Below are 26,756 nucleotides of genomic sequence, written 5' to 3'. Positions count from 1 at the left end.
GAGTGTGGGGTTGGAAGGGCCAAGAGTTAATAATAATAATAATAATAGTGATAATAATAATGATGGCATTTGTTAAGTGCTTACTATGTGCAAAGCACTCTTCTAAGCACTGGGGAGGTTACAAGGTGATCAGGTTGTCCCATGGGGGGCTCACAGTCTTAATCCCCATTTTGCAGATGAGGTAACTGAGGCACAGAGAAGTTAAGTGACTTGCCCAAAGTCACACAGCTGACAATTGGTGGAGCCAGGATTTGAACCCCTGACCTCTGACTCCAAAGCCCGTGCTGTTTCCACTGAGCCACGAATTCACTGTGCAATCTAGCAAGGCATGGAGCCACGATCTTGGTTCCACCTCAGTCCTTTATAAGCTCAAAGGGGCATGTGGCCCTTGTAACGTCTTGCCCAGCTTTCTGCATAGTTTCTTTCCATGCAGACAAAGCTAATGGCATGACCCTCATGATGTCGTGTCTGGGAAGGGTAGGGGTGGAGGCTGCCTTTGCTCAGAGCCACATTTGATGCCAAGAAGAGCCAGATGTGGGTCATGAGCCATAGGTTCCTGACCCCAGACATATACTGTTTTGCACACAGGATCGAAGAAATTAGTAGGGAACCAAGGGGGATTAACTGACACTTTAATTTATTACTGATTATTTTCAGCTGTGAGCACCTGCAGACTTTGCTAAAGTAAGTACCTAAATAAATACATTTGTTTGCTCTCAAATAGTTTGTTCAAATATAGTTCAAATATAGTATCACAAATAAAACTAATGAAAAATCTATTTTACAGTCATTACCTGGATTCAAAATGTATTGATAAATAAATTTATAATATGCTGATTAGTTCCGGTAACAAGGATTTTGAGCCAGAAATAGATATGGCTTATCTGAGAGTTTGATGAGATTTCCTTGCGGTCTTGAAAGAGTAGACAAGGATGAGGTGGACAGAGGGAATTTTTTTTTAACTAAAACATTTTAACATTTAATTCAAAAGTATTCAAAGGTCCACACAGAGATCCCAAAACAGTACCCCAGGATAACTTCTAACCAGACATAAATTGGATTGTTTTCCTTCCCCAGATGTAGAAACTTGCCACTTAGAAAAATATTGTCCTCAATCTTAGAATCTCCAACCACAGTAATAAATAGTCTACTCATCCACTGGCTGATGTAGCAACAGCTGGTTAAAGTTATATCCAACTTCAGACATTAATATCTACCTTATGTAGTGAAGGGACCACCTCTTCTGGTTTTTTTAGTCTTAGGACAAGCCTTTTATATTCCTTCCCTACTGAATCACCTGCACACTTGAGTCCTCATCCCCTAAGCATTTAGATACTCACTCCTACCCTGTCCCCACATCCCGTATGAACACTTATCCTTATATCTGGTTGTTTCTCCTACATGTAATTTATTTTAATCTCCGCCTCCCTTTCCCCACTGCCTCCCTCTACCCCCAGCATTAGATTTTAAGCCTTTTGAGGGCAGGGATTGTTTACTTACTCAGTGGTATTGTACTCTACCAAGTGCTCAATAAATACCATTGTTTGATTGATTGAATCCTTTGGATTTTTAGAGATTTCTCCAAAATATAGTATATGATTCAGAAATTACTGACCACCCCTCTATTACTACCCATATGTTTGTCTTACTACTTATTAGTACTTATTACATATTAGTAATAATAAATTTCTCAAAACTTTTTGTTTCCAATTCTTAGGCTATATTGTGTCAGACTACCAGTCTAGAAAAATGTATAGGTTCTCAACACAACCCACACAAATGAGTGCCCAAGAAAAATTTAGCCTCGATGTTTTTACCTTATTTAGAACTATTCTCATTCAGTGCTCCAAATCTATACTACTCTAGTGATGCCAGAGAGTTCAGATTTCCTCGAGGTAGCAACTTGAGTGCTGTGGTTTTGGTGAGTGCCAGTATATAATGAAGTCTGCATTGTTCTACAGGCTGCTTGCTTCTTTCAAAAATCATATCTTCACATATTACTAAAGAAGACCATTTCCTCCACCAACAGCTGAGAGCTTATGAAAAAGTAATGGAATATTTTTAACAGCTGATGATTTCATCTTAAAACATTTTGTTGAGATATATTTGAGGGGATAGGCTGATAATAATGTGTCAGTCATAATAAAGTTAATAATTATTCTTTAAATTTGGAAACTTTACTTCTTGAGTTGTTAACACTGAGTTTTGCTTTTTGAGGTACAAGGATAAGGGGGTAAGGGAAGCAATCAATCTATGCTTTCTTCATTGAAATGATTATCTTATGCCCTAAGTAGATAAAATCCACAAAAGAAAGGTTGGAGAAGTAATGTCTTTTGCTTTTGAAATGCTTTGTCTTTAGCTGGAAGTTAATGGAAGCTCTGAATATTTGAAGACTATTCCAGCAAATGGGGAAAAAAAGGAATTTCAGTGTTCTTAGGAGTGGAACTTGAGTGATTTGTGCCTGAGAAGCAATTGCAGTGTTTCTTTTGTTTTAACCTGAATGTTGGGCAGTGCAGAATTCTGACTCAAATGATTCTCAAAAAGATGTGGGGTTAGGTAGGTTTTGAGGACACCTAACTGAGAGACTGATGGTTGTAAAAAAAATTTTCACAAGAATTCTTATTAAATTCTGATCAGAGGGAGAGGTTATGTGCATGGTTGACTTTCACACACTTCACACAGTGTGAACTTGTCCATTAGAAGTCTTACTCCACAGTTGTGACGTTCTGTCCATAAATTATTGAGTTGTCCTTGTGCCTTAACAATGAATTATCTAGTTCTTTCCTACGTTACCTTTTAGTTAACTAAGATAATTTACTTTTGCATGAAATACATGGATTGGAGCTGGACATCACAAGAACTGGAGTTTTTCAAAGTTGGAATGCCCAGAACTGGGGCATCCAGGCCATAAATTACACAGTTCTACCATTTAAAATGCACACATTATGACATCCCAGTCAATAATTGCAATGTAAAATACAGATTACTGCCCAGCCCCAGAAAAACCATTTAAAGATCACAGCTGATTGCTGATATGCAGATCCCACATACAAGAAGCAATTACTGGGGGGCCAAGCTCAATTGCCACTTTCACTTTTCCACAGAAAAACTCTGTGAGAAGCAGCATGGCACAGTGGATAGATCTCGGGCCTCAGAGTCAAAGGGTCTGGGTTCTAATCCCAGCTCCACCACTTGTCTGCCCTGTGATCTTGATCAAGTCACTTAACCTCTCTGTTTCAGTTACCTCATCTGTAAACTGGGGGTGAAGACTGTGAATCCCTTATGGGACATGGACTGTGTCCAAGCTGCTTATCTTGTACCCACCCCAGCTTTCAGTACAGTGCATGGCACATAGTAAGTGCTTAACAAATACCATTAAAAAAGGCTCAGTGTGTTCTGATTCCTGCAGATTTAGTATATATCCACTTATAACCTGAATATTCATCATTATGGTGAATGATTTCTCACCCAAATTGCCTTACAGAAACCTTTTTGTCTTTTCATTCCATGCTGTGTAACATATCTGGATTTTGGAGACCTGACTTTATTTATGAGCCCTGCAGGAGAGTTTGTGAAACCCCAAATCCTAAAAACTCTTGGAGGAAGTTAGAAAACTACTGTTGCATCCTGGTTGAAAGGCTTAACTGAAGTCATGGGGCAAGGTTTGATAAAGACTGTGAGTGCCATGTGGGAGAGGGACTGTGTCCAACCTAATTATCTTGTATCTATCCCAGTGCTGAGCATAGTGCCTGGCATATAGTAAGTGCTTAACAAATACCACAATTATTATTATTTTTCCTAATAATCCACTTGTATCATGACTTGGGTTGTTATTGACACTCTGTGAAGCAGCGTGGCCTAGTGGAAAGAGCATGGTCCTGGATGTCAGAGGATCTAGGTTCAATTACAGCTGTGCCATTTACATGCTGTGAAACCTACAACAAGTTGCTTAATATCTCTGTGCCTCAGTTCCCTCATCTGCAAAATGGGGATTCACTCTCTGTTCTCCCTCCTACTTAGACAGTGAGCCCCATGTGGGACTTGATCTGCTCCAGCACTGAAGTGCAGTTTCTGTCACATAGAAAGCACTTATTCTTAGATGAGGAGGAGAGCTAGAGGTGTGGTACTGTATTGGTAAACTGAAGTCATTTTATGCTCATTCATTCAATCGTATTTATTGAGCACTTACTGTGTGCAGAGCACTATACTAAGCACTTGGAAAGTACAGTTCGGCAACAGAGACAATCCCTACCCAACAGTGGGCTCACAGTCTAGAAGGGGGAGACAGACAACAAAACAAAACAAGTAGACAGGCATCAAAACTATCAAAATAGATAAATAGAATTATAGATGTGTACACATCATTAATAAAATAGGATAATAACTGTGTACAAATATACACAAGTGTTATGGGGAGGGGAAGGGAGTAGGGCAGAGGGAGGGAGTGAGGGTGATGGGGAGGGGAGGAGGAGCAGAGGAAAAGGGGGGGCTCAGTCTGGGAAGGCCTCCTGGAGGAGGTGAGCTCTCAGTAGGGCTTTGAAGGGAAGAAGAGAGCTAGTTTGGCAGATGTGTGGAGGGAGGGCATTCCAGGCCAGAGATAGGACATAGGCCAGGGGTTGATGGTGGGACAGGCAAGAATGAGGCACAGTGAAGAGGTTAGCAGCAGAGGAGCAGAGTGTGCAGGCTGGGCTGTAGAAGGAGAGAAGGGAGGTGAGGTAGGAGGGGACAAGGTGATGGAGAGCTTTGAAGCCAATAGTGAGGAGTTTTTGTTTCATGCGAAGGTTGATAGGCAACCACTGGAGATTTTTGAGGAGGGGAGTGACATGCCCAGAGTGTTTCTGTAGAAAGATAATTTGTGAAGTGAAGTATAGACTGAAGTGGGGAGAGACAGGAAGATGGGAGATCAGAAAGGAGGCTGATGCAGTAATCCAGTCGGGATAGGATGAGAGATTGAACCAACAAGGTAGCAGTTTGGATGGAGAGGAAAGGGCAGATCTTGGCGATGTTGTGAAGGTGAGACTGGCAGGTTTTGGTGATGGATTGGATGTGTGGGGTCAATGAGAGAGCGGAGTCAAGGATGACACCAAGGTTGCGGGCTTGTGAGATTGGAAGGATGGTAGTGCCAGTCTCCCAGGGAGTCATGGAGTCATTCAGTGAGGCATTTTCCTTCATGGTAAAGGATGGTATGGTGTAGAATGGTCTTCCTTCTCCTCACACAAATCTAGCCAAAAAGGCAAAGAGGTTGCATTCAAGTGGTTTAACAGTGAAAACTCTTCTCTTTGGATCTCTCAATAGAGGATAAGCATTCCAAGTGCAGTGTGAAGTTTATAGGGACATAAAATTGAAGGGCACCATCATTCTTACTTTAATATAGGCTGGTATCTGAAGATCAGTTATTTGAATATCAATCCGTGGTATCTATTGAGCACTTCGACTATGTCTAAAGTACTGTACTAACCTCTTGGGAGACTACAATACATCAGAATCAGCAAACACATTCCCTGCCCATAAAGAGTTTATGTTTCAAAATTGCATGCAGAAGCTGAAAGTGACATTTCTAAAATTCCAGAGATAGTTCCATGAGACCCCACTTTCCACATGGGCTTAACCAAGTATATTTGGAACCTTTCTCATTTCAAATCCCTTTACACGCTAATGTTGATGTCCGGAAAATGTTTCTTCTATCATATCAGCTTATTTTATTCTCTGTTAATTCCATATAACTCTGTTCTTTCACTCAAGGTTGTTTCTTTGTTTTAAAAGAGTACCATGCAAAGAGTTCTTGGCTCATGTCCTATGCCAGTAGATAATCAGTGGGAGAACAGATGATAGGTTCAGAATGGAGAAATAAAATAACACTGGGAGAAAGGAAACTTTAATAATATACATATTAAGGAGGAGAACTGCTAGCTTAAGAAAACAGATTGCCTGCATACTCTCCTACACTATAGGATTATGTACTGGCTTCAGTTGAGTACTATGTAGTGAACTGTGACCAAGTAGTTATTACTGCTAAAACAGTGCTTTACCATCACAAAAATGACTCACTGGTAAAGAAAATATGCATTAGCTTATACTACATACTCACCTCAGCAACATTGCCAAGAGCCGCCCTTTCCTCTCCATCCAAACCGCTACCCTGCTCGTTCAAGCTCTCATCCTATCCTGTCTGGATTACTGTATCAGCCTCCTCTCCGATCTCCCATCCTCCTGTCTCTCCCCACTTCAATCCATACTTAACACCGCTGCCCGGATTGTCTTTGTCCAGAAATACTCTGGGCTTGTTACTCCCCTCCTCAAAAATCTCCAGTGGCTACCAATCAACCTACGCATCAGGCAAAAACTCCTCACCCTCGGCTTCAAGGCTCTCCATCACCTCACCCCCTCCTACCTCACCTCCCTTCTCTCCTTCTACAGCCCAGCCCGCACCCTCCGCTCCTCTGCCGCTAATCTCCTCACCGTGCCTCGTTTTCGCCTGTCCCGCCGTCGACCCCCGGCTCACATCATCCCCCTGGCCTGGAATGCCCTCCCTCCGCACATCCGCCTAGCTAGCTCTCTTCCTCCCTTCAAGGCCCTGCTGAGAGCTCACCTCCTCCAGGAGGCCTTCCCAGACTGAGCGCCCTCCTTCCTCTCCCTCTCCTCCCCCTCCCCACCCCCCCGCCTTACCTCCTTCCCCTCCCCACAGCACCTGTATATATTTATATATGTTTGTACGTATTTATTACTCTATTTATTTATTTATTTATTTATTTGTACATATTTATTCTATTTATTTTATTTTGTTAATATGTTTTGTTTTGTTCTCTGTTTCCCCCTTCGAGACTGTGAGCCCGCTGTTGGGTAGGGGCCGTCTCTATATGTTGCCAACTTGTACTTCCCAAGTACTTAGTACAGTGCTCTGCACACAGTAAGCACTCATTAAATATGATTGAATGAATGAATGTTTTTCAGAATCTGTGAAAATAATAGCATTGTTCATATTTTTATCAAGCATCATGATTCATGTAGACATTTACTAGTGTGTCTATATATACATGTGTATATTTGCCTGTATGTGTGAATATAGGTACTTATAGAATAATTAAAACTATTCATGAGATTTTGCATCATTAATTTTAATTTTACTTCCACAAAAATGGATGCCAAGCAATACATGTTATTTTCCTAGGTGCGTCAGCAGGTTTTGATACAGTTAAATCACAAGATTCTTTTCTTTTTCTTTTTGTTTTTTTTTGAGCATTTACTGAAATACAGCAAAAACATGCTGATTTGAGGAACCAAATCTTGAGTATTTGGAGGTATTTGGATTTAGATCTCAGCTACTGCAGTTGTCAGTCTTATGTTTGCCTGTAGCACCATGCAGATTCTATTGAAGTGAAAGGCACTTTTATGCTAGAGGACTGGCAGAGGGGGTTGCTGTTTCATTAAAGCTAAACTCTTCATCCCCACCACTCTATGTTTCAGAACAAGAAGAAAACTTTGAGTTTATCATTGTGTCCCTCACTGGCCAGACATGGCACTTTGAAGCTACCACATATGAAGAGAGAGATGCATGGGTACAAGCCATAGAAAGTCAGATCCTGGCCAGTTTACAGTCATGTGAGAGCAGCAAGAATAAGGTAAGACCCCCAGCATGTGGTTAAAGGAAATCAAGGGCTGTTGATCATTAAAGCAAAATCAAAATCCAGAGTAATGCACAGAAAAAAAAATTCATATTGATGGCTGGGCCCAATTATTCTTTCAGGACAAGCAGCCAAATAATTGAAAGCCTTGAAAACATGATATCTCCAATAGTTTTCTGTGAATCGTGTATATTCTAGTCTGCATCTTGGGTTTCTGTAATGTTGAAGTTGGCAATTTGGAACATTTTTAATCTTCAAATTTTGGACACAAGAAATTGATCTTTGAGAATGGAGAGCCAGTTTCTTTGACACTGTGACTTCTGCTGTCTCATATTTCTTTGGCAAATAATTTCACTCTTGTGGACAGAATGTAGTCAGGGAAAAGTCAAGAGACTATACAGATATACAGAAAATCAATGCCCAATTGTTTTCTCTTTTACTATTAATAGGTTATGTAGTCACATACTCAGAATTCCATAATGTAGTATGTTTAATTAAAACATTCCTGTTGCATAATAAAAAATCAGGTTCACACATGTGGCACAAACTAATTTTTAAAAGACCAATTATTGTTCATTCTAAAAAGGTGTTTTGTGAAGCTTGGGGTAGTTTCTATTCCATCAATTAGCTCTAATCATTTTGCAGTTTTTCAACTAGTGTAAGCTAACCCATTTCCCTGAACGATGCTTCTATGACATATTCTAGATTTTCCTCCCTCATTTGCAGTTGGAGGTAATGGCTCCTCGGAATGACAAAAAAAATCATGTAAATCAAATTGCTCCAATTCTTTCAACCCTCAGCACGTGCCTTTTAAAGTCTGTCCCATCACTTCATTGAACTCTTGGATTTCCAAACAGATATTAATTTGAAACTAAGAGGAAAGATATTGCCCATAGACCTGTGGATTCATTTTGCACTTATTTAAAGAAGCGTGTACTATGATTTATGTTCTGCTTTGTCATTAAGAAGGGAACCTATCTTTCAGAAAGACAGAGTGTCTTATTTTATTACCTCTTTATCCTGGGTAAACCAGACTACAGTAATTATTATCATAATGTAATTTGCTTCTCCTTTTTAAAGACATTTCATACCCAAGGTGGAAAAAATCACTACCCTTTATTTCTATGGAATTTGATTTAAGTAAATCACATACTTCGGTGCACTCAGACCAAAGGGGGGGAAGAAAACCCAGGTACATCAGCTGCCAGGGTAGAAATTTAAAACACAAGGATAAATAAGGTTGACTTAAGGACTTTTCATTTTTAAAAAAGGGGGAAAAATACTGCATTGGTAGAACAGGAATTAATGTTGAAAAGACTCATGTAAGAATTCAGATTTCTTCAGAGTACTTATCAGATGGCTACTTTCATGTGACGGGTTCTTGCAGTTGGATCGAAGATTACCTGAAAGGTGTTCAAATTACTGCAAAAAGATCTAACAGTCAGATACTCAAACCGTCTTTGTATCTATTTCCAATTATTTTATAGTATTTGCTGAGGAAACACTTCTGGACTACAGGAGTTAAACCTAAAATGAATTATGGAGTCTCAAAGGGGTGGATTTCAGAGTGAAAATTGGAGTCAAATGGCAGGGCATGATGAAGGGATTATCACTGTAGCCACCTGATTCAACCCTGATCTATGGATTAAAAGAGAAATGACTTCATTTTCTTCTCATTCTAAATAACAGTGATAATTTGTTAAGCACTTAATATATGCACAATACTGTGCTAAGCACTGGGGTGCATATAATACAAGCAGATCAGATAAAGGCCCTGTTCCACATGAGATTCAGTGTCAAGGAAATAGAGAAAACAGGTATTTTTGTCCCAATTTTATAGATTAGGTAACAGGCACAGAGATGTTAAATGATTTACCCAGGATCAAACAGCGGGCAAGCAGGCAAGGATGGGGATTAGAAACCAGGTCTTCTGACTCCCAGGCCCATGCTGTATTCAGTAGGCAACCCTTCCTCTTCCTCATCACAAGTCCTATATACAGAAAATAATATAATTTTGGAAAATTACAAAGTCACCCCCTCTACAATATCAGCTGAATGTTCATGGTGTGCTTAGTGCTATGTTGGAACTGAAGGCAATTTAAAGGAAGTGAAAGGCACAGTCTTGATCATGGAGAGTTTACAACCTATTAATGGAAGCCGACTGAACACAAGTAGACTACCATATACAGCTGGTAATACACTATTCAGAGAATTACCATGAGAACACACATGACAGAATTCACAAACATATTTTACAGAGTACCTCCCAACAGCAAAATTGTTACCAGAATAATGTGTTTAGTCTAAGAAGTCTTCATGGAGGAATTGATCTTTAGCAGAGATTTTAAGGTGGCGATATTCATGATCACCAGAAAGAATGTAATTAATAAGAGCTGAAAGCAGGGAGAGGCCAACTTGCTGAAGGCCCAAAGCTAGAAGTTTTAATTTGATATGAATATCAATTAGGAGTCACCAAGTACTTCTGGATAGGCAGTGACATCATCAGAGCAAAGCTGGGGTTCAACCTGCAGTGAAAATCAGCATTTTTCAGTGTACAATATGTCTATATTTTATGCTAGAAGCTGTAGAAAAGAAGTCAACAATGTAGATGGAATGGGGTGTACTGTTGTCAAGTGCACTGTGGATAGTCTTTAAGATACCAAGGGATTGTTTACCCAAGACACAACAACCACATCAAATTCCTTGTTTGTGTTCATTCCCCAAGTGTGACTTCCCCGCCCCTCCTTCCCACTCAAATAGCTGACACTTGTGTTATCTGTTGTGTTATAAGACATTTTGGGGGATCTTAAATCTTACAGGTTGTTTTTCGTTTTTTATGTGTATATGTGTATGTGTAATACGCAGTCCCGACTGACAAGCCAGAATGAAGCCGTGGCCCTACAGTCAATAAGAAACATCAGAGGAAATTCTCACTGTGTGGATTGTGAGACACAAAGTAAGTTTAGTCAATTTCTCCAGGAGGCGTGTTCTACTTGGGTTTGTAAAATGTCCCATGTGCTTTTTGGTTCAAGGGTATGTGATCATCTGTAATAATTCTCACCTTCCTGCTGTATTTCCCACCCTTTTCAAGTTCATTCTTCTTCAAGGAATTTGTCTGGATAGATTTTTTGCAATTCAGTGGTACTGTATATTAGATGGCATTAATCCTGTTGTTTTTTTTCTTCCACTTCTCATGTGGAATGAAAAATCACATTTTTTTTCCTTTTGATAGAGACTTAAGAAGATTGTTTTGTGGTTCATTTCTTCCTTCGAAACAAATAGTTGTCATCCTAAAAGTGGGTTCCCAATGTTGTCAGAAAAGTTAATGAAAAAGTTAATTAATGAAAAAATAAAAAATAAAATATCTAGTGTTGTTGGAAGTGCACAAAATAAATTTTAGGGTCACTTTCATTGATAAGTGGCCTACTGGATAGAGCGTGGACCAAGGAGTCACAGGACCTGGGTTCTAGTGCTGGATCTGCTACTTGTCTCTTGTGTATTCTTGGGTAAGTCACCTAACTTTCCTATGCCTCAGTTACCTTATCTGTAAAATGGGGATTGATTAAAAATGTGAGCCCTGTGAGGGACAGAAACCTGATTACCTTGTCATTACCCCAGTGCTTGGTACAATACCTGACACATAGTAAGTGCTTAACAAATACCAAAACTATTATTTTTATTATTATTATTTTGCTTTCGTAGGCATCAGAGAGCTAGCTCTCCAACTTAGTAAATTGTCATCACAGTACAAGAGCCTGCTGATTTTAGGCTTTACCACTTATTTCATCTCTAATCATTTGAGAGCAAAGTACAAAAATTCAGAACTTGAACATTTCTAGATTTTCCTTAAGATTTTTTTATATAAATTTTTTTAAAATAGTTTAAGAAGATCTTCGGGAAGTGAAAGAATATAAAAAAGAATGAATACGGTTCAGATGTTTTTCTAAAAGAGCAAATATTCTTTTTAGAGAGCATGCATTTTTAGACCCATAAAATCTAAAGCAGGTACATACCCTGGGGGGAACATCCATAATTGTTTCTCCACTGCCACTGGGGGAAAAAAAACCTTTTTTCTTGGCACACTGTCATTTTGTTCTTTCTGTTGCAAGGAGGGCCCCTTCTAAAACTGGAAATCATTAATCCTCTCATTTTTTCTTGAGTTTCCAGTCACCACAAAAAATATAAATAGTTCTCCTCTATGGTCAAAGATACCCCTGTTGATTGTGAAACTTTAACTAGGGGTGAAGGTGAGACTTCAAAGATGATAGTGTAACAACCAGCACATTTCAAAATGAGCACAAATAAATCTTTTCTTAGATATTTTACACCAGCTGGTGTCACTGAGTATCATGATCTCGGGGGTACTGAGGTCAGAGGGTAGTGGAAGCCAGTACTCTCATTGAGTTGAAATGGAGGGACCAACCCAAAGCTGGAACCATGACAGAACTGTGTGGACCTTGGTTCTCTCCTGTCTAGGGCCAGAACGAGGTGCAGGAACTCTGGGACATGCTGGCCCCAGCCTTTGCAGAAAAGGGTATACTCCCCTTCCCCCAGCCTCAGTAGGGAATGGGCAATCTGAACCGTGTGTGTGTAGGCATATGTTTCTCCTCATGCCCTCCTCCTAGGCCCTGGATTTTGTGCTTATCTGTATGACTACCTCTCCAGCCCTGTGTGTCTCTCAGTTTTCCCCATTTCCAACCCACCAGAACCCCTGTCCCCTGGGAGTTCCTCCCAAGTGTGATCCCACACTCAAAATGAAAATTTGATACCCCCGTTGACTTCTTAAAACATAAGCCCATTTCTGGTTATTTCATCCATGCAGGGCTGTCAGCCTAGGAATCAATGTTCTGTTGCACTATTTGAGTTACTACTAAATGTATATCTTCAAAATATTTTTTCTACCATGTGGGCTGTGATTGCCCCACCTTCAGTTCCTTTTCAGCAGCATCAGTCTCATTTGGACCACTTAGCAAAGTTGTATCACATTACCATCATTTTGTAGCTGGATGGCTTACTGCCTCCTAAGACATCATTGTTTTCAGGTTGCAAGAAAGCGTAGCAACTTGTACTTCTAGATGAAGTAAATTTGTCCTGTCATCCCATGCAGTTGTCCCCAGGTGACAACCATATAATTCCAAACTCTCTGTCACTTTTTTCCTTATTACCGTACAGGTCCCATTCACCTTCCCCCTTAACACCCATGCATTTCCACTAACAATAATAATAACTGTGGTATTTTTTAAGCACTTACTGTGTGCCAGGCACTGTACTAAGCACTGGGGTGCTTAGTATATATATACATATATATATATATGTGTATATATATATACATTATATATACATATATATGTATATATGGTTGTACATATTTATTACTCTATTTATTTATTTATTTATTTATTTTACTTGTACATTTCTATCCTATTTATTTTATTTTGTTGGTATGTTTGGTTCTGTTCTCTGTCTCCCCCTTTTAGACTGTGAGCCCACTGTTGGGTAGGGACTGTCTCTATGTGTTGCCAATTTGTACTTCCCAAGCGCTTAGTACAGTGCTCTGCACATAGTAAGCGCTCAATAAATACGATTGATTGATTGATTGGGGTGGATACAAGCAAATAGGATTGGACATGGTCCCTGTCCCACGTGGAGATCACAGTCTGTTTCCCTACCATTTTCTTGCACCAGGCTAAAATCATCTCGCATAGCTTTTTACCTTGATTTTGTTTTTTAAAACTTTGTTTCATGCTCCTTTTTCTGGTATCCCCAAAGCCATGGAGACAAGGACTGGTCAAGGTAAAGAAAGGGAAGAGCAGCAGCAGTTCCCTCTCAGACTCTTCCCCCCCTCCTCCCCCCAAGCCAGCTATCCCCATTCCTGGGGCTGTGAGGGTCTCTGAAATAGGAACCGCAAGACAAGGCAACAGCAGGCAACTACAAAACATGGTTTAAAAAATGTCTGGCAGGGAGGGACCATGAGCTTCCTCTAGATTGTAAATTTGTTGTGGGAAGAGAATGTGTCTGCCAACTCATTGTATTGTACTCTCCCAAGTGCTTAATAGGGTGCTCTGCACATTGTAAGCACTCAATAAATACCATTGATGAGGAGGAGGAGGAAAGTGGAGCAGGGATCACAGTGGGATATACATGGGAGCTGTAGGAAAATGGGGGGAAAAAAGCTTGAAAGCAGTAGGGGGAATTGAGAGGGTAGACCAGCAGAAATCGGGGGGGGAAAGTGTGTAGTAAGGGTGATGACTTCAGTGTGGTACACCAGGCTTTCTTTGCTCAGAAGTAAAAGTTTTTTTCAGTACTGTCTTGGAACTTAATTTTAAGCATGACTGTGTAAGGAGCTACAGTCATATAGCTCTGTAGACAACTGGACACTTCTTCAATTCTATTGAACTCTAATTTGGGCCATAATCTGATGTGTCTTTGCCAATGCATTCTGACTGTTAAGTCCCTGATATTTTTGTAACTTTTCTCCATCAGGGCATCATTGGCAGATACTTCTCCCTAGGAGGATTGAATAACATCCCTGATATCTGCATTACCAAAGAAAATCATTGGTTATATTTTATCTTTCTCCCATTACAAGTAATTAATAGCTGTATTTTCTGTAGATTTATTTTAATTGGGCAGCACTGCTGTGTTCCTGCCAGTAGTTCATAGTCATTACATTGTACAAGCGACTTTGTATATGTTTGCTGGCCCTCAATCAATCCATCGTATTTATTGAGCACTTACGGTGTGCAGAGCACTGTACTAAGCTCTTGGGAGCGTACAGTCTAACAGTTAGTAAACACATTCCTTGACCCCAACAAGTTTAAAGTCTATAGGGGGATATAGACATTAATATAAATTAATAAATTATGGAAATGTACATAAGTGCTGTGGGGCTGAAGGAGGGGTGCATAAAGATTGCAGATCTAAGTGCGAGTGATGCAGTGGGGAGTAGGAGAAGAGGAAATAAGGGGTAATGATGAAGGTTTCAGAGATTTGAATGGTGGACATGTGTCAGTGTCAAAACAGTCTGTAAAGTGGGTTGAGCTTCAGAAGCTATCCGCTGGTGTGGAAGACACCAAGAGATATTTTTTTCCCCTATGAAACAGATGTTAGCCTAAAAGTCAAAAGGAGCATACTTTTTTTTTTTCAGTGAGTGCACAAATTATGTCCAACTTCAGGCTTTTTTACCCTGGCATGGGTAGAAAAATGGACTTAGATTTGTTTGGACATTTCCTTCTGAATATTCTCCCAATTATTAAGCCTAAATTGTTTTTTGTAGGGAAGTCACAGTTTGACATCTTGAACTCTTCACTGGAGATGTTTTTTTTTCTCTATTTCTTACCAGTTTAAACCATAGAGGTGGCATCTGCCCTAGCTAGTTGAACAGAGATTGTCAGAGGATATATCCCGTTCAGAGACTGACTCTGAGACTCAAATAAGCCATTTGTAATACTTTAACAACAGAAGGAATTGGGTGACATTTCCATGGCCTTTTGGCTACTGAGGAATTAGGAAGTGTAATCTCAGACACCCAAATTACCTACAATCCCAGCAGCACTGAAGCATTTACTCATACCCAAAGCTTCTTGATTGGCTGGTCTTTATGGAGCTTCATTGCTTTGAATGCTGAATCAAAAAAAAAATGTTCATTGTTGCCTAGTTGATTTTTAACAGGAAGTGGAAACACAAGAGTTTTGATGGTCCTGATTTTGATGTGTAGGAGATACATAGTTGGCTTTCATTCATGATTTTTATCACAGAAGTACTTTAAAGCTAATCAATCGATCGTATCCACTGAGCACTTACTGTGCTCAAAGCACTGTACTAGTTGCTTGGGAAAGTACAATGCAACAGAATTAGCAGGCATGTTCCCTGCCCATAATGATCTTACATGCTTTCTCTGATAAAATGTGTAAGAAAAATATTAGCCCAGATCAATCAATCAATCCGTGGTATTTATTGAGCACTTACTATATGCAAAGCACTATACCAACAGCTTGGGAGAGTAAAGTACAACAGATTCGGTAGACATGTTCCCTGCCCACAATGAGCTTACAGTCGAGAGAGAGAGAGAGAGAGAGAGAGAGAGAGAGACAGACATTAATATAAATAAATAATTTACTGATGTGTACATAATACACAATGAATAGTCCTTGGGAGTTACTCAAGAACTTCCTATTAAATCATTTCACTGTGAGGGGGAGAATTGGGATGTACAGTTACTTTCAAACAACCCCCATTATTCGTTGAATCTTAAATGGTATGAGAGAAATAAAGGAAATTTATTATTCAAACAAGCATGCTTAAAATTCAAGGAAACTCATGTGGTGCCTCACAGCATGCTGTCTTGGAAGGAACAAAATTCCGTAACATTATAACTAAACCTTGTTCTCTTTTCAATTAAATAATGCTAGAATATTTCCAGCCTGTTTAGTAGGCAATAGATCCTGAAAGAGAAATCTCATTGTGTTCAGAATTTACTTTGTAGTGTTTATTTCTAGGGAGGAAAACCACATGACACTAGCCACATGTCAGTTCAACAGTTTTATTCCTGTGTTTTTCTTTCTCAGACCCCAACTGGGCAAGTTTGAACCTGGGAGCCCTTATGTGTATTGAATGCTCAGGGATACACCGGAACCTCGGCACCCACCTTTCTCGCGTCCGGTCGCTTGACCTAGATGACTGGCCCATTGAGCTCATCAAGGTGATGTCGTCCATTGGAAATGAGTTAGCAAACAGCATCTGGGAAGAGAGCATCCAGGGAAGAATGAAACCTTCTTTGGACTCCACAAGGTAGATAATTTTGGAATGCACATGGGCTCTGATTTGTTTTGGCAACTTAGAATTCTTCGTTTAAATACTACAGTTTGGTAGATCTGGGTCCCTGTTTTCTATCCAAAAAACTGAGAATTCAAATCTCTCTCAGTTTATGCTCTGATTCAAGCCTCCTTGGGTTTTTACCTTTTTTATTTTTTTCATTGTTTTTCTTTTGATGAATTGGCCAATCACTAAACTTCTCAATAGATTATTGTAATTAACTATGGGTTCCTGATGTGAGAATCGGATTTCCTGATACGATATATAGGAGCATGTAGTTAATGTCAGGACCTTATGAAAAGGAAACATTAAGTTTCTGTTGTCGACTGGAATAGTGCAATGCGATTTATTGCCTTTGTTTTTTTACCACAAAGATCAATTTGTGGTAGCACCTACTGTTCAATTTAAAGAGTGAAGTTATGTATAAATTATACCTTTTGCAATGAGTATGTGTCAAAGCAAATAGGGCAGGGCCAGATTAAGGCCAGACTAGAGCACTAGGGAAGGAAAGGAGATGAAAAGGATATATCTGAAGAGCAACAGTTCCTATGCTTCCACCATACCACAGTTCTCCTACCAGGTTTTGAGGCAGAGCTGCACTCCAGAGCCTTCAGAGCACTGGAACACAGCATGAACTGAGAACAAAGTAGGAGAACGGCCTCAGGGTGGAAAAGAACTTGTGAGCCCAACCCAACAGCAAAATCAACAACCTGGATAAATGGGGTGGCAAAGCAGTTCCTTCATTGCACTAGGGTGAATCCTCCCCTGGAGGGCGGGGAAAAGGAGGCTAGGCAAGCGAAGGGAGAGAGGAAAAAGAGGGGGAAAGGAAGAGCGAAGGGAAAGGGGGAATAGCAGAGGGGGCCAAGAAAGGGGAATTGATGAGGGAGAAAAGAGAGAAAGAGCAAGAGAAATGATGATTGTCCATAAAGCAAACTTTGATGTTTTTTTTAAATGTCATTTCCATATGCTCACTTTTATAATATAGTTATACATATGTAAATGTAGTGTCAAGGGTAAAGAGGAGAAACCAACTTTCTGATTTTAAGACATCAATTCATATTTTAACACAGATTTTAATTTCATAAGGAATGCTGCACAGTCTAGGGATTTTATATGTGTGTGTAAACATGCATATATATGTATATAGGTTTGAAATAGGAAACAAATTGTTTTATTAGCAAATGTAATTTATGACGGTAAAACTTTTTAAATAATTGACTTATTTTGCACAATTAGTCTTTCTATACTTATTAGAAAATAAAAATTACTCTGTTTTAATTAAGGCGTGAACTATTTAAATTCATATCCTATAGATGGGATATTAATATCCCAACTATGATTTATTTTCAAATGTATCCTCTTCACCCATATTCTATTTGTTACATAAATTTCCTGTGTGTGTATGATTACACCATCATCTATACTGTCCTGAACCTTCATCAAATGTGACTACAGAAATACTTCCCTTGTGTATAATTATGTAAAAACATTTAAATATGTAAACTTCCAAATATTATTTTTCTTCAAGGATGCTGATGTGATCACAGATTAGGTTCCACTGTATATTTGGTATTCATAGCTTCATTGTGGTTTTGTGCTAATATTTATAGGAATATTTGTGTTTTTAAATTAATTTCCTTAAGGTTTTACTGTGGTAGTATTTAGTAAAATAAGTTCCTACATAAAGCCTTACAAATTTTAGGAAAGCAGTGCTGCCTAATGCATAGAAAATGGGCCTGGGAGTCGGTAGGACCTGGGTTCTAATCCCGGTTTGGCCACTTGTCTGCACCTTCTCTGTGCCTCAGTTTCCCTCATCTGCAAATGGGGATTCAATATCTGTGCTTCTTCCTTCTTAGACTGTGAGCCCCATGTGGGACCTGATGACCTTGTATCTACCTCAGTGCTTAGTACACTGCTTGGCACATAGTAACAATTACCACAATTATTATTATTATTATCACTATTATTATCATTATCATTATTTTAAGGAGTCATTCAGAATAATAATGTGCTAATGAGCTCCCCCATTTTTCACACCGTAAGCAATTAGGTACTCACCCTTTCCCTTCCACCCAAAGCACTTAGGTACCTATCTTTAAACTCTTTTGCTTCCTCTTACCTGTAATTTATTGTAGTGTGTACTTCATCTACCAGATGACAAGCTTTTTGAGAGTAGGGATTGTTTCTCTTAAACTTTATTGCACCCTCCCAAGAGCTGTGTATACTGTTCTGCATACAGCACTCAGGAATCTAGACTGTGAGCTTGTTCTGGGCAGGAAATGTCACTGTTTATTGTTGTTCTGTATTTTCCCAAGCGCTTAGTACAGTGCTCTGTACACAGTAAGCACTCAATAAATACAATTGAATGAATGAATAAATAAATGTCATTATTATATTTTTAATGATATTTGCTTTGTGATTACTGTTTGCCAAGCATTGCACTAAGCACTGCGCTGAGGTAGATACAAACTAATCAGTTTGAACACAGTCCCTGTCCAACAAAGGGCTCACAATCTTAATCCCTATATTACAGATGGGGTAACTGATGCCAGAGAAGTTAAGTGGCTTGGCCAAAGTTACACAGCAGACAAGTGGTAGAGCTGGGATTAGAACCCAGGTCCTTCTGACATCCAGGCCCATGCTCTATCCTGGTTGACCTCAGTGGCCTCAAGCAAAAATATATCAGAAAGCCCTGGCTATAGTTTTAGAATAATTTGATGAGAGTTGGTTTAGGTTTTGATAGCTCCCCGTGTAGGGAGAGGGATCTAGATAATAAAAGCTCTAAAGCAATCAAGAGGGAAAGTTTAGAGAACTTTCTTGACTGTGCCCTAATAGCACATTGTTGAAGGATGAAATTGTTCTTCAGTCAAGTCATATTGAGTGCTTACTGTGTGCAGAGCACTATACTTAGAGCTTGGGAGAGTACAATGTAACAGTATAGCAGAGTTGGTAGACATGTTCATTCCCTGCTCACAATGAGCTTACAGTCTAAATGAAGTGAAGCCTAAAATATCTCAGTCTTTCTGCTTTGTCTTTTACTCCCTGGCATGGAAAGCCCGAGACATTTTGTATTCTTCTGAGAAGTTAAGAAACCACGCGTTGCCTCCCCAAAGCATTCCAAATAAAGAGACTGAAGCAATAATTTCCAAAGCAGGACTAACACTCCAGAAGGGATTTGGGTTCCACAGAAAAACATGGAGGGGAAAAGCTTCTCTCTTCCAGAGGGAGAAACAAGAAACAGTCATGTCAGATAAACACCAGTCAGTTCAACCCCAGCAGAAAGTTGAAAGGATCAGAAAAACTGAAAATTCTGACCAGCTGGCTTGTGGTCAACTTTAGAGACTTCTAATTGGTTCCAGCAATTACCAACAGCCCTGAAAACTGCCGTTCAAACTTCTATTGTGACAAATTGAAGCTGACTGCAGCTGAAGGAGTATTGACTTTCCATTTCTAAACTGGAGAATCATTAGTCAAGAAAAGCATCTTTTAATTACTCTCAGGAAGAAAAAAAAAGAAAAAAATCTTTTAGTATGGATCCTGCAGGAACTGCCATTTTTTTCAAGGTATTCAATATTAAATTTATTGTTGGAGGGGTATACTTTGCCTCCTTCCCTCAGTAATGTAGGTTTAATTTGGAGTGAGAAGTCAAATTAGAGTAGATCAATGTTACAACAATTAACTGCATCTGGGGTGAAATCAGAATTTTCCTCTCTAATTGCTATTGATACCATTTAAGCACACATTTAAAATATTGATTTTAAATGGTAATACTGAAGTGGGGCTGAGATACCCGTTGTTGGGTAGGGACCGTCTCTATATGTTGCCAACTTGTACTTCCCAAGAGCTTAGTACAGTGCTCTGCACACAGTAAGCTCTCAATAAATACGATTGAATGAATGAATGAATAGTAGCACGGAAAGAAAAACTGAATTACTGAGGTCTAAAACTTTGGTGTTTTGGAAGGCAGTTTACCAGTTTGGGAATCAGAGAGGCTGTGTATAGAATAAGGAAAAGTTATACGAGTAAACTGGTTTTCATTTTTAGTGCCTTTGTGAAAAGTGTTGGTCGTGGTTTGGGATTTTCCACAGCTGGTTTGAAGTAATTCAGTAAATTCCTGCCATGTCTGATTTCTCCTTCTGCCAAATACTATGCGTATTTTCTGCATCGCCCCCTAGTGCCATATGCTAGCTTGGATTGTTGCATTGGAGGTCACACCAACAGCCGTCTGGTCAGAGTTGGTGTAGTGGCTGTTGCTGCCAAACATTTGTCAGATTTTGGTTTTTTTTTTTCATTGCTCATATGTAAAAGGTTTCTCAACATATCAGGAGGAAGCTTCTATTCAAGTTTCAAAGGTTTTCTTTACATTTTGGACTAGACGCACACTTGTCTACGTTGCACCCTCAGCTATGGCCCTGAATCCGAATCCAAAGGAATTTTTTGGTTACATGGTCCGGGGCCATTGTTCCAATCTGCATTTCAGTCCAGGTGGTCTGAATAGGTTCGTAGAAGAAATCAAGGAAAACATGGCAGGCAAGGACTGTACAATACTTGAAATTTTGAAATTTTGTCCAAGGATCTTCTCAGGAGGCTTTGAAGGCAATTGGCAGCCCCTTTGATCTCCTGAGTGATCTGAGTTTGCCGATTTCAGGACAACACTATGTGGCTCAATACAGGTAATAGACTTCTTTTCCATTTTTAGCATTTTCTCCCTTTTTTATAATGTTACATTCCCCCTACTGTCTAAACTCCCTACTTCTCTGTAGCCTGTAAAGAATGTGTCGCTCCAGATAGGATGATTTGGTCCCCTGGTACCAAGAATCTGTGTGGGGAAAGCCGTCAGCTGACTTCCAGATGAAATAGGTTTGTTCCAATGATGTTAGTTCAGTCTCTTTTGATTTCTGAACACTACTTTCATCTTATTTATGCACATGGAGATATTGATAAAGGGGAAATGTATCAAAACTGGAAATAATTGGATCCCTACAGTTTACTCTGAAATATTAAAAGCAGTGTCACTTCAACATTTCTTTGTCTTGTTCAGTTTGATCATAAAATGATGGTATAGTAATCTTAGTCTCAAATTTCTGGCATAAGGATGCACTGTGACAAACGTGACCTCAGGGAACATTGGCAATTCTAAAGCCACAGAATTGTCCGGTCTTATTATTTCGTACCAATTCTTGGCCTGGTGAGGTCAGTGTTTTGTCCCTTTTGAATATTCTTCCAAGCTTGACACCTTTTCTTTTTTATAATTTTTTTTTTGAGTGTGTGTTGCAGGGGGAAGGATCCGTCGGGGTTTTTTTCTTTTTTTAAAAAAAAAAAAAGGCTTTGCTGTGATGGGCTGGCCAGAGCCCATCTGCAGTTGGGTGGCATCTGCTCCCCACATGTCACTTCCCTCATTAACAAGCAATTGAATTAATTAAATGCTACTCAGAACACGCATAACAAGCTACCGGCAGTGTCCAAATTAGCACTGATAATCAAGGATGATTTCCTTTATTATCCTGCTAAGTGGTGTGCAGGCTCTGATCTCCCTGTCTGCCCTCATCTATTTACATACCCCCAGCTTCTGCCTTTAGAAGCCGAGGTTATCTTACCTTGTTAATTTGCCACGATCACCAAGCATGGCGGATTGATATCCCTGCCTCTGCCGAAGCAGCCCCCACCCATCTTTTTCCTCCCTCCCCCATCCTGGTCCTTTGTATCTCCAGCTCACTGATAAATTAAAAGCCACCCCTGTGGTCTCTCAAGTGAGTAATAGAGGCAGAAATTTCATTTTGCAACTGGCTGATTTAATGATCCAAAGGGTAATTAATGGCCTGATTATCTTAATGTTAAATATGTCCGGCAGCAATTACTGTGACCTCCCGCTTGTCAAGGTCCGGGCTATGCTCTTCTTTCAATTAAGTTCTCTGGGGCTTAATGGTATGAATAAACTCCTCTGATTCTATCATTCCGGACTCTGAGATTTAAGCGAGCTAGGGGCTCGGTTGGAGTTTTAATCAGACCATCTTCTACTAGAGCGATCAGAGTTAACAATTATAACAAGGACAGTTTAACTTTCTGTCTCTTCCCTTTGCCTTTCTACTTTCCTTTTATTTTATTTTCTTTCGCTCCTCTTTTTTTTTCCTTTTTCGTCCTTTCTCTATTAAATGCTCCAAGGGGGGATTTTGTTGGCCGCAGCAGTGGCTGTGATGTGCTCGTCTCTCCCTATATAAATTATCATGTGAATGCTGCTGTTTTTCTATTTGACAGACTTAATTAATTGGCAGGAGCGCCCGAAAATGACAGTGCCACTAATTAGACCTCAAAGTAAATTTCTGTCATTGTGGCACGCTTGTCAGCGGGCATGCCTCCGTCTCACTGCAGCCAGAGTTTGTTGACGTTTTCTATTTCAGTTTTCACGTCTCGTCGGGAAATGTGATCCTCTGTGATAGCAGTAACAAACTAAGATGTGCCTGTGGGGTTTGTAGACATGCGGTTTGTGTGCAGGGATGACATTTACTACCAATAAAGTTTATACATCTGTGGTTATGCAAACCAAACAGCTGCTAGGGGACTTCAGATTTTACTTAAGCTATTTTAGCAACTTCTCTTCGCGGGGAGACTTTGAATCAAACTGTGAGAGTCATAACTCACTTAGTGCCACTTTCTGACTGAACCATCCTCATTAACACATCACTAAATGTGATTGCCCTTACTGGGTGCCTGGATCAGAAGTATTCCACTCTAAACAGTAAGCCAATTAGTGTAATGTACAAATTTGAAGTACATTTACATCGTCTTAAAAAGAATACTACAGTTAACAGTTGATAGTTGGCACAACATCAATCAATCCATGGTCTGTATTGAGCTTTAACTGCGTGAAGAGCACTCTTCTAAGCTCTTGGGAGAGTAAGATACATTAGAATTGGTAGACATGATGCCTGCCCTCAAGGAATTTACAATCTAGTGGGAGTGACAGACATTAAAATAAATTACAATTGGGAGAAGCAACAGAGTATAGGGATATGTACTTAAGGGCTGTGGGGGTGTGGTGAGTATCAAAGTACTTAAGGGGTACCGAACTAAATGCTTGGACAGTGAAGAGCTAATAGAATGGGGAAATGAGTTAGGGAAGTCTTCTTGGAAGAGGTATGAGTCTAGTAGGATTTTAAAGAGGGAAGAGTGGTAGTCTGTCAGATATGAAGAGGGAGGGAATTCCAGGCCAATCAATCAATCAATCGTATTTATTGAGCGCTTACTGTGTGCAGAGCACTGTACTAAGCGCTTGGGAAGTACAAGTCGGCAACATATAGAGACAGTCCCTACCCAATAGCGGGCTCACAGTCTAGAAGGGGGAGACAGAGAACAAAACCAAACATACTAACAAAATAAAATAAATAAAATAGATATGTACAAGTAAGATAAATAAATAGAGTAGTAAATATGTACAAACATACATACATATATACAGGTGCTGTGGGGAAGGGAAGGAGGTAAGATGGGGAGGCTGGAGAGGGGGATGAGGGGGAGAGGAAGGAAGGGGCTCAGTCTGGGAAGGCCTCCTGGAGGAGGTGAGCTCTCAGTAGGGCCTTGAAGGGAGGAAGAGAGCTAGCTTGGCGGATGGGCAGAGGGAGGGCATTCCAGGCCCGGGGGATGACGTGGGCTGGGGGTCGATGGCGGGACAGGCGAGAACGAGGCACGGTGAGGAGATTAGCGGCAGAGGAGCGGAGGGTGCGGGCTGGGCTGTAGAAGGAGAGAAGGGAGGTGAGGTAGGAGGGGGCAAGGTGATGGAGAGCCTTGAAGCCGAGGTTGAGGAGTTTCTGCCTGATGCGCAGATTGATTGGTAGCCACTGGAGATTTTTGAGGAGGGGAGTAACATGCCCAGAGCGTTTCTGGACAAAGACAATCCAGGCAGCAGCATGAAGTATGGGTTGAAGTGGGGAGAGACACGAGGATGGGAGATCAGAGAGAAGGCTGATGCAGTAGTCCAGACGGGATAGGATGAGAGCTTGAACGAGCAGGGTAGCGGTTTGGATGGAGAGGAAAGGGCAGATCTTGGCAATGTTGCAGAGCTGAGACCGGCAGGTTTTGGTGATGGCTTGGATGTGAGGGGTGAATGAGAGAGCGGAGTCGAGGATGACACCAAGGTTGCGGGCTTGTGAGACGGGAAGGATGGTAGTGCTGTCAACAGAGATGGGAAAGTTATGGAGAGGGCAGGGTTTAGGAGGGAAGACAAGGAGTTCAGTCTTGGACATATTGAGTTTTAGGTGGCGGGCAGACATCCAGATGGAGATGTCCTGAAGGCAGGAGGAGATGCGAGCCTGGAGAGAGGGGGAGAGAGCAGGGGCAGAGATGTAGATCTGGGTGTCATCAGTGTAGAGATGATAGTTGAAGCTGTGAGAGCGAATGAGGTCACCAAGGGAGTGAGTGTAGATCGAGAACAGAAGGGGACCAAGCACTGAACCTTGGGGAGCCCCCACAGTAAGGGGATGGGAGGGGGGAGGAGGAGCCTGCAAAAGAGACTGAGAATGAACTATCGGAGAGATAAGAGGAGAACCAGGAGAGGACAGAGTCTGTGAAGCCAAGGTCAGATAGTGTGTTAAGGAGAAGGGGGTGGTCCACAGTGTCGATGGCAGCTGAGAGGTCGAGGAGGATTAGGATAGAGTAGGAGCCGTTGGATTTAGCAAGCAGGAGGTCATTGGTGACCTTTGAGAGGGCAGTTTCCATGGAATGTAGTGGACGGAAGCCAAACTGGAGGGGGTCGAGGAGAGAGTTGGTGTTGAGGAATTCGAGGCAGCGTGTGTAGACAACTCGTTCAAGGAGTTTGGAAAGGAATGGTAGGAGGGATATGGAACGATAACTAGAAGGTGAGGTGGGGTCAGGAGAGGGTTTTTTTAGGATGGGAGAGACATGGGCATGTTTGAAGGCAGAGGGGAAGGACCCAATGGAGAGTGAGCGGTTGAAGGTGGAAGTTAAGGAGGGGAGAAGGGATGGAGCGAGAGATTTCATGAGATGAGAGGGAATGGGGTCTGAAAGGCCAATGAAAGGATGTGGTCAAGGAATCTTTGGAGAGCCGACAATATTGAGGTACAGTGAACAGGTTGGCATTAGAGGAATGAAGTGTGTGGATTGGGTTGTAGTAGGAAATTAGCAAGGTCTGGTAGCAGGGGGAAAGCTGATTAAGTGCCCTAAAGCTGAGAGTAAGGAGTTTCCGTTTGATGCAGGGACAGATGGGCAACTATTGGAGGCTTTTGAGGAGTGAAATGATGTGCACAGTACAGTTTTTTTGAAAGATGATTCAGACAAACTAGCAGTGTGGATTCAAATGGGGAATGGGAGGCAGGGAAGTCAGTGAGAAGACTGATGCAGTAATTGAGACAGCTTATGATAAGCACTTGGACAAGCATCGTAACAGGTTGCATGTGAACCCGCTGTTGGGTAGGGACCGTCTCTATATGTTGCAAACTTGTACTTCCAAAGTGCTTAATACAGTGCTCTGCACACAGTAAGCGCTCAATAAATATGAATGAATGAATGAATGAAGAGGAAGGGAGTCTAGAGATCTTAGAGATATTGTGAACATAGAACCGGGAGGATTTGGTGACAGGCTGAATATGCTAGTAAGCTCCTTGTGGGCTGGGAATGTGTCTACGTACTCTGTTATATTGTACTCTCCCAAGGGCTTAATGCAGTCCTCAGTACACAATTAGCACTTAATAAATATGATTGATTGATTGGGACATCCAGGTAGGAGTGTCGTGGAGTCAGAAAAAAATATAAAAGAAAGGAAAATGTTCTGGACTAGAAAAATAGATAACAGGGGCCATTCAGATTCCAAACAGCTCCAACACTACCTCTCCAACAATTTATAGAGGCTGTATTTACTAAGGGAAACATTAAGATTTACTTAGGCCACATGTTAAATATTGCTATTTTTTTCAAGGAGTTCAGAGAGGGGTTCCATTATCAGTAGTACTAGCAATAATAATCATTGCAGTACTTGTTACGCTCTTACTCTGTTCCAAGCACTGAACTAGCCCTGGGGTAGATACAAGATAATAAAGAGCAGCGTGGCTCACAGAGAAGCAGCATGGTTCAGTGGAAAGAGCATGGGCTTGGGAGTCAGAGATCATGGGTTCTAATTCTGACTCCGCCACTTGTCAGCTGTGTGACTTTGGACAACTCACTTCACTTCTCTGGGCCTCAGTTACCTCATCTGGAAAATGGGAATAAAGACTGTGAGCCCCACGTGGGACAATCTGATAACCTTGTATCCCCCCACAGTGTTTAGAACAGTGCTTGGCGCATAGTAAGCGCTTAACAAATGCCATCATT

The 26,756-nt window shown here is 40.7% G+C and overlaps 1 protein-coding gene across 6 annotated transcripts in view; it reads left to right on the top strand.

Moving 5' to 3' along the window:
• AGAP1 (ArfGAP with GTPase domain, ankyrin repeat and PH domain 1) overlaps nucleotides 1–26,756 on the top strand; it is a 777,656-nt gene that overhangs the window by 672,009 nt on the left and 78,891 nt on the right. For all 6 annotated transcript variants that reach the window (XM_038749190.1, XM_038749187.1, XM_038749185.1 and 3 more), the window contains 3 exons: nucleotides 7,465–7,619; nucleotides 10,488–10,578; nucleotides 16,190–16,412. In XM_038749190.1, coding sequence (XP_038605118.1) covers nucleotides 7,465–7,619; nucleotides 10,488–10,578; nucleotides 16,190–16,412 — 469 coding nt within the window. The remainder of the gene's footprint in view (nucleotides 1–7,464; nucleotides 7,620–10,487; nucleotides 10,579–16,189; nucleotides 16,413–26,756) is intronic.

Source organism: Tachyglossus aculeatus, chromosome 7, assembly GCF_015852505.1.
Source record: "Tachyglossus aculeatus isolate mTacAcu1 chromosome 7, mTacAcu1.pri, whole genome shotgun sequence".
Lineage (NCBI taxonomy): Eukaryota > Metazoa > Chordata > Mammalia > Monotremata > Tachyglossidae > Tachyglossus > Tachyglossus aculeatus.
Note: the sequence above shows the minus strand (reverse complement) of the source record. Positions and strands in the feature narration are given on the sequence as shown.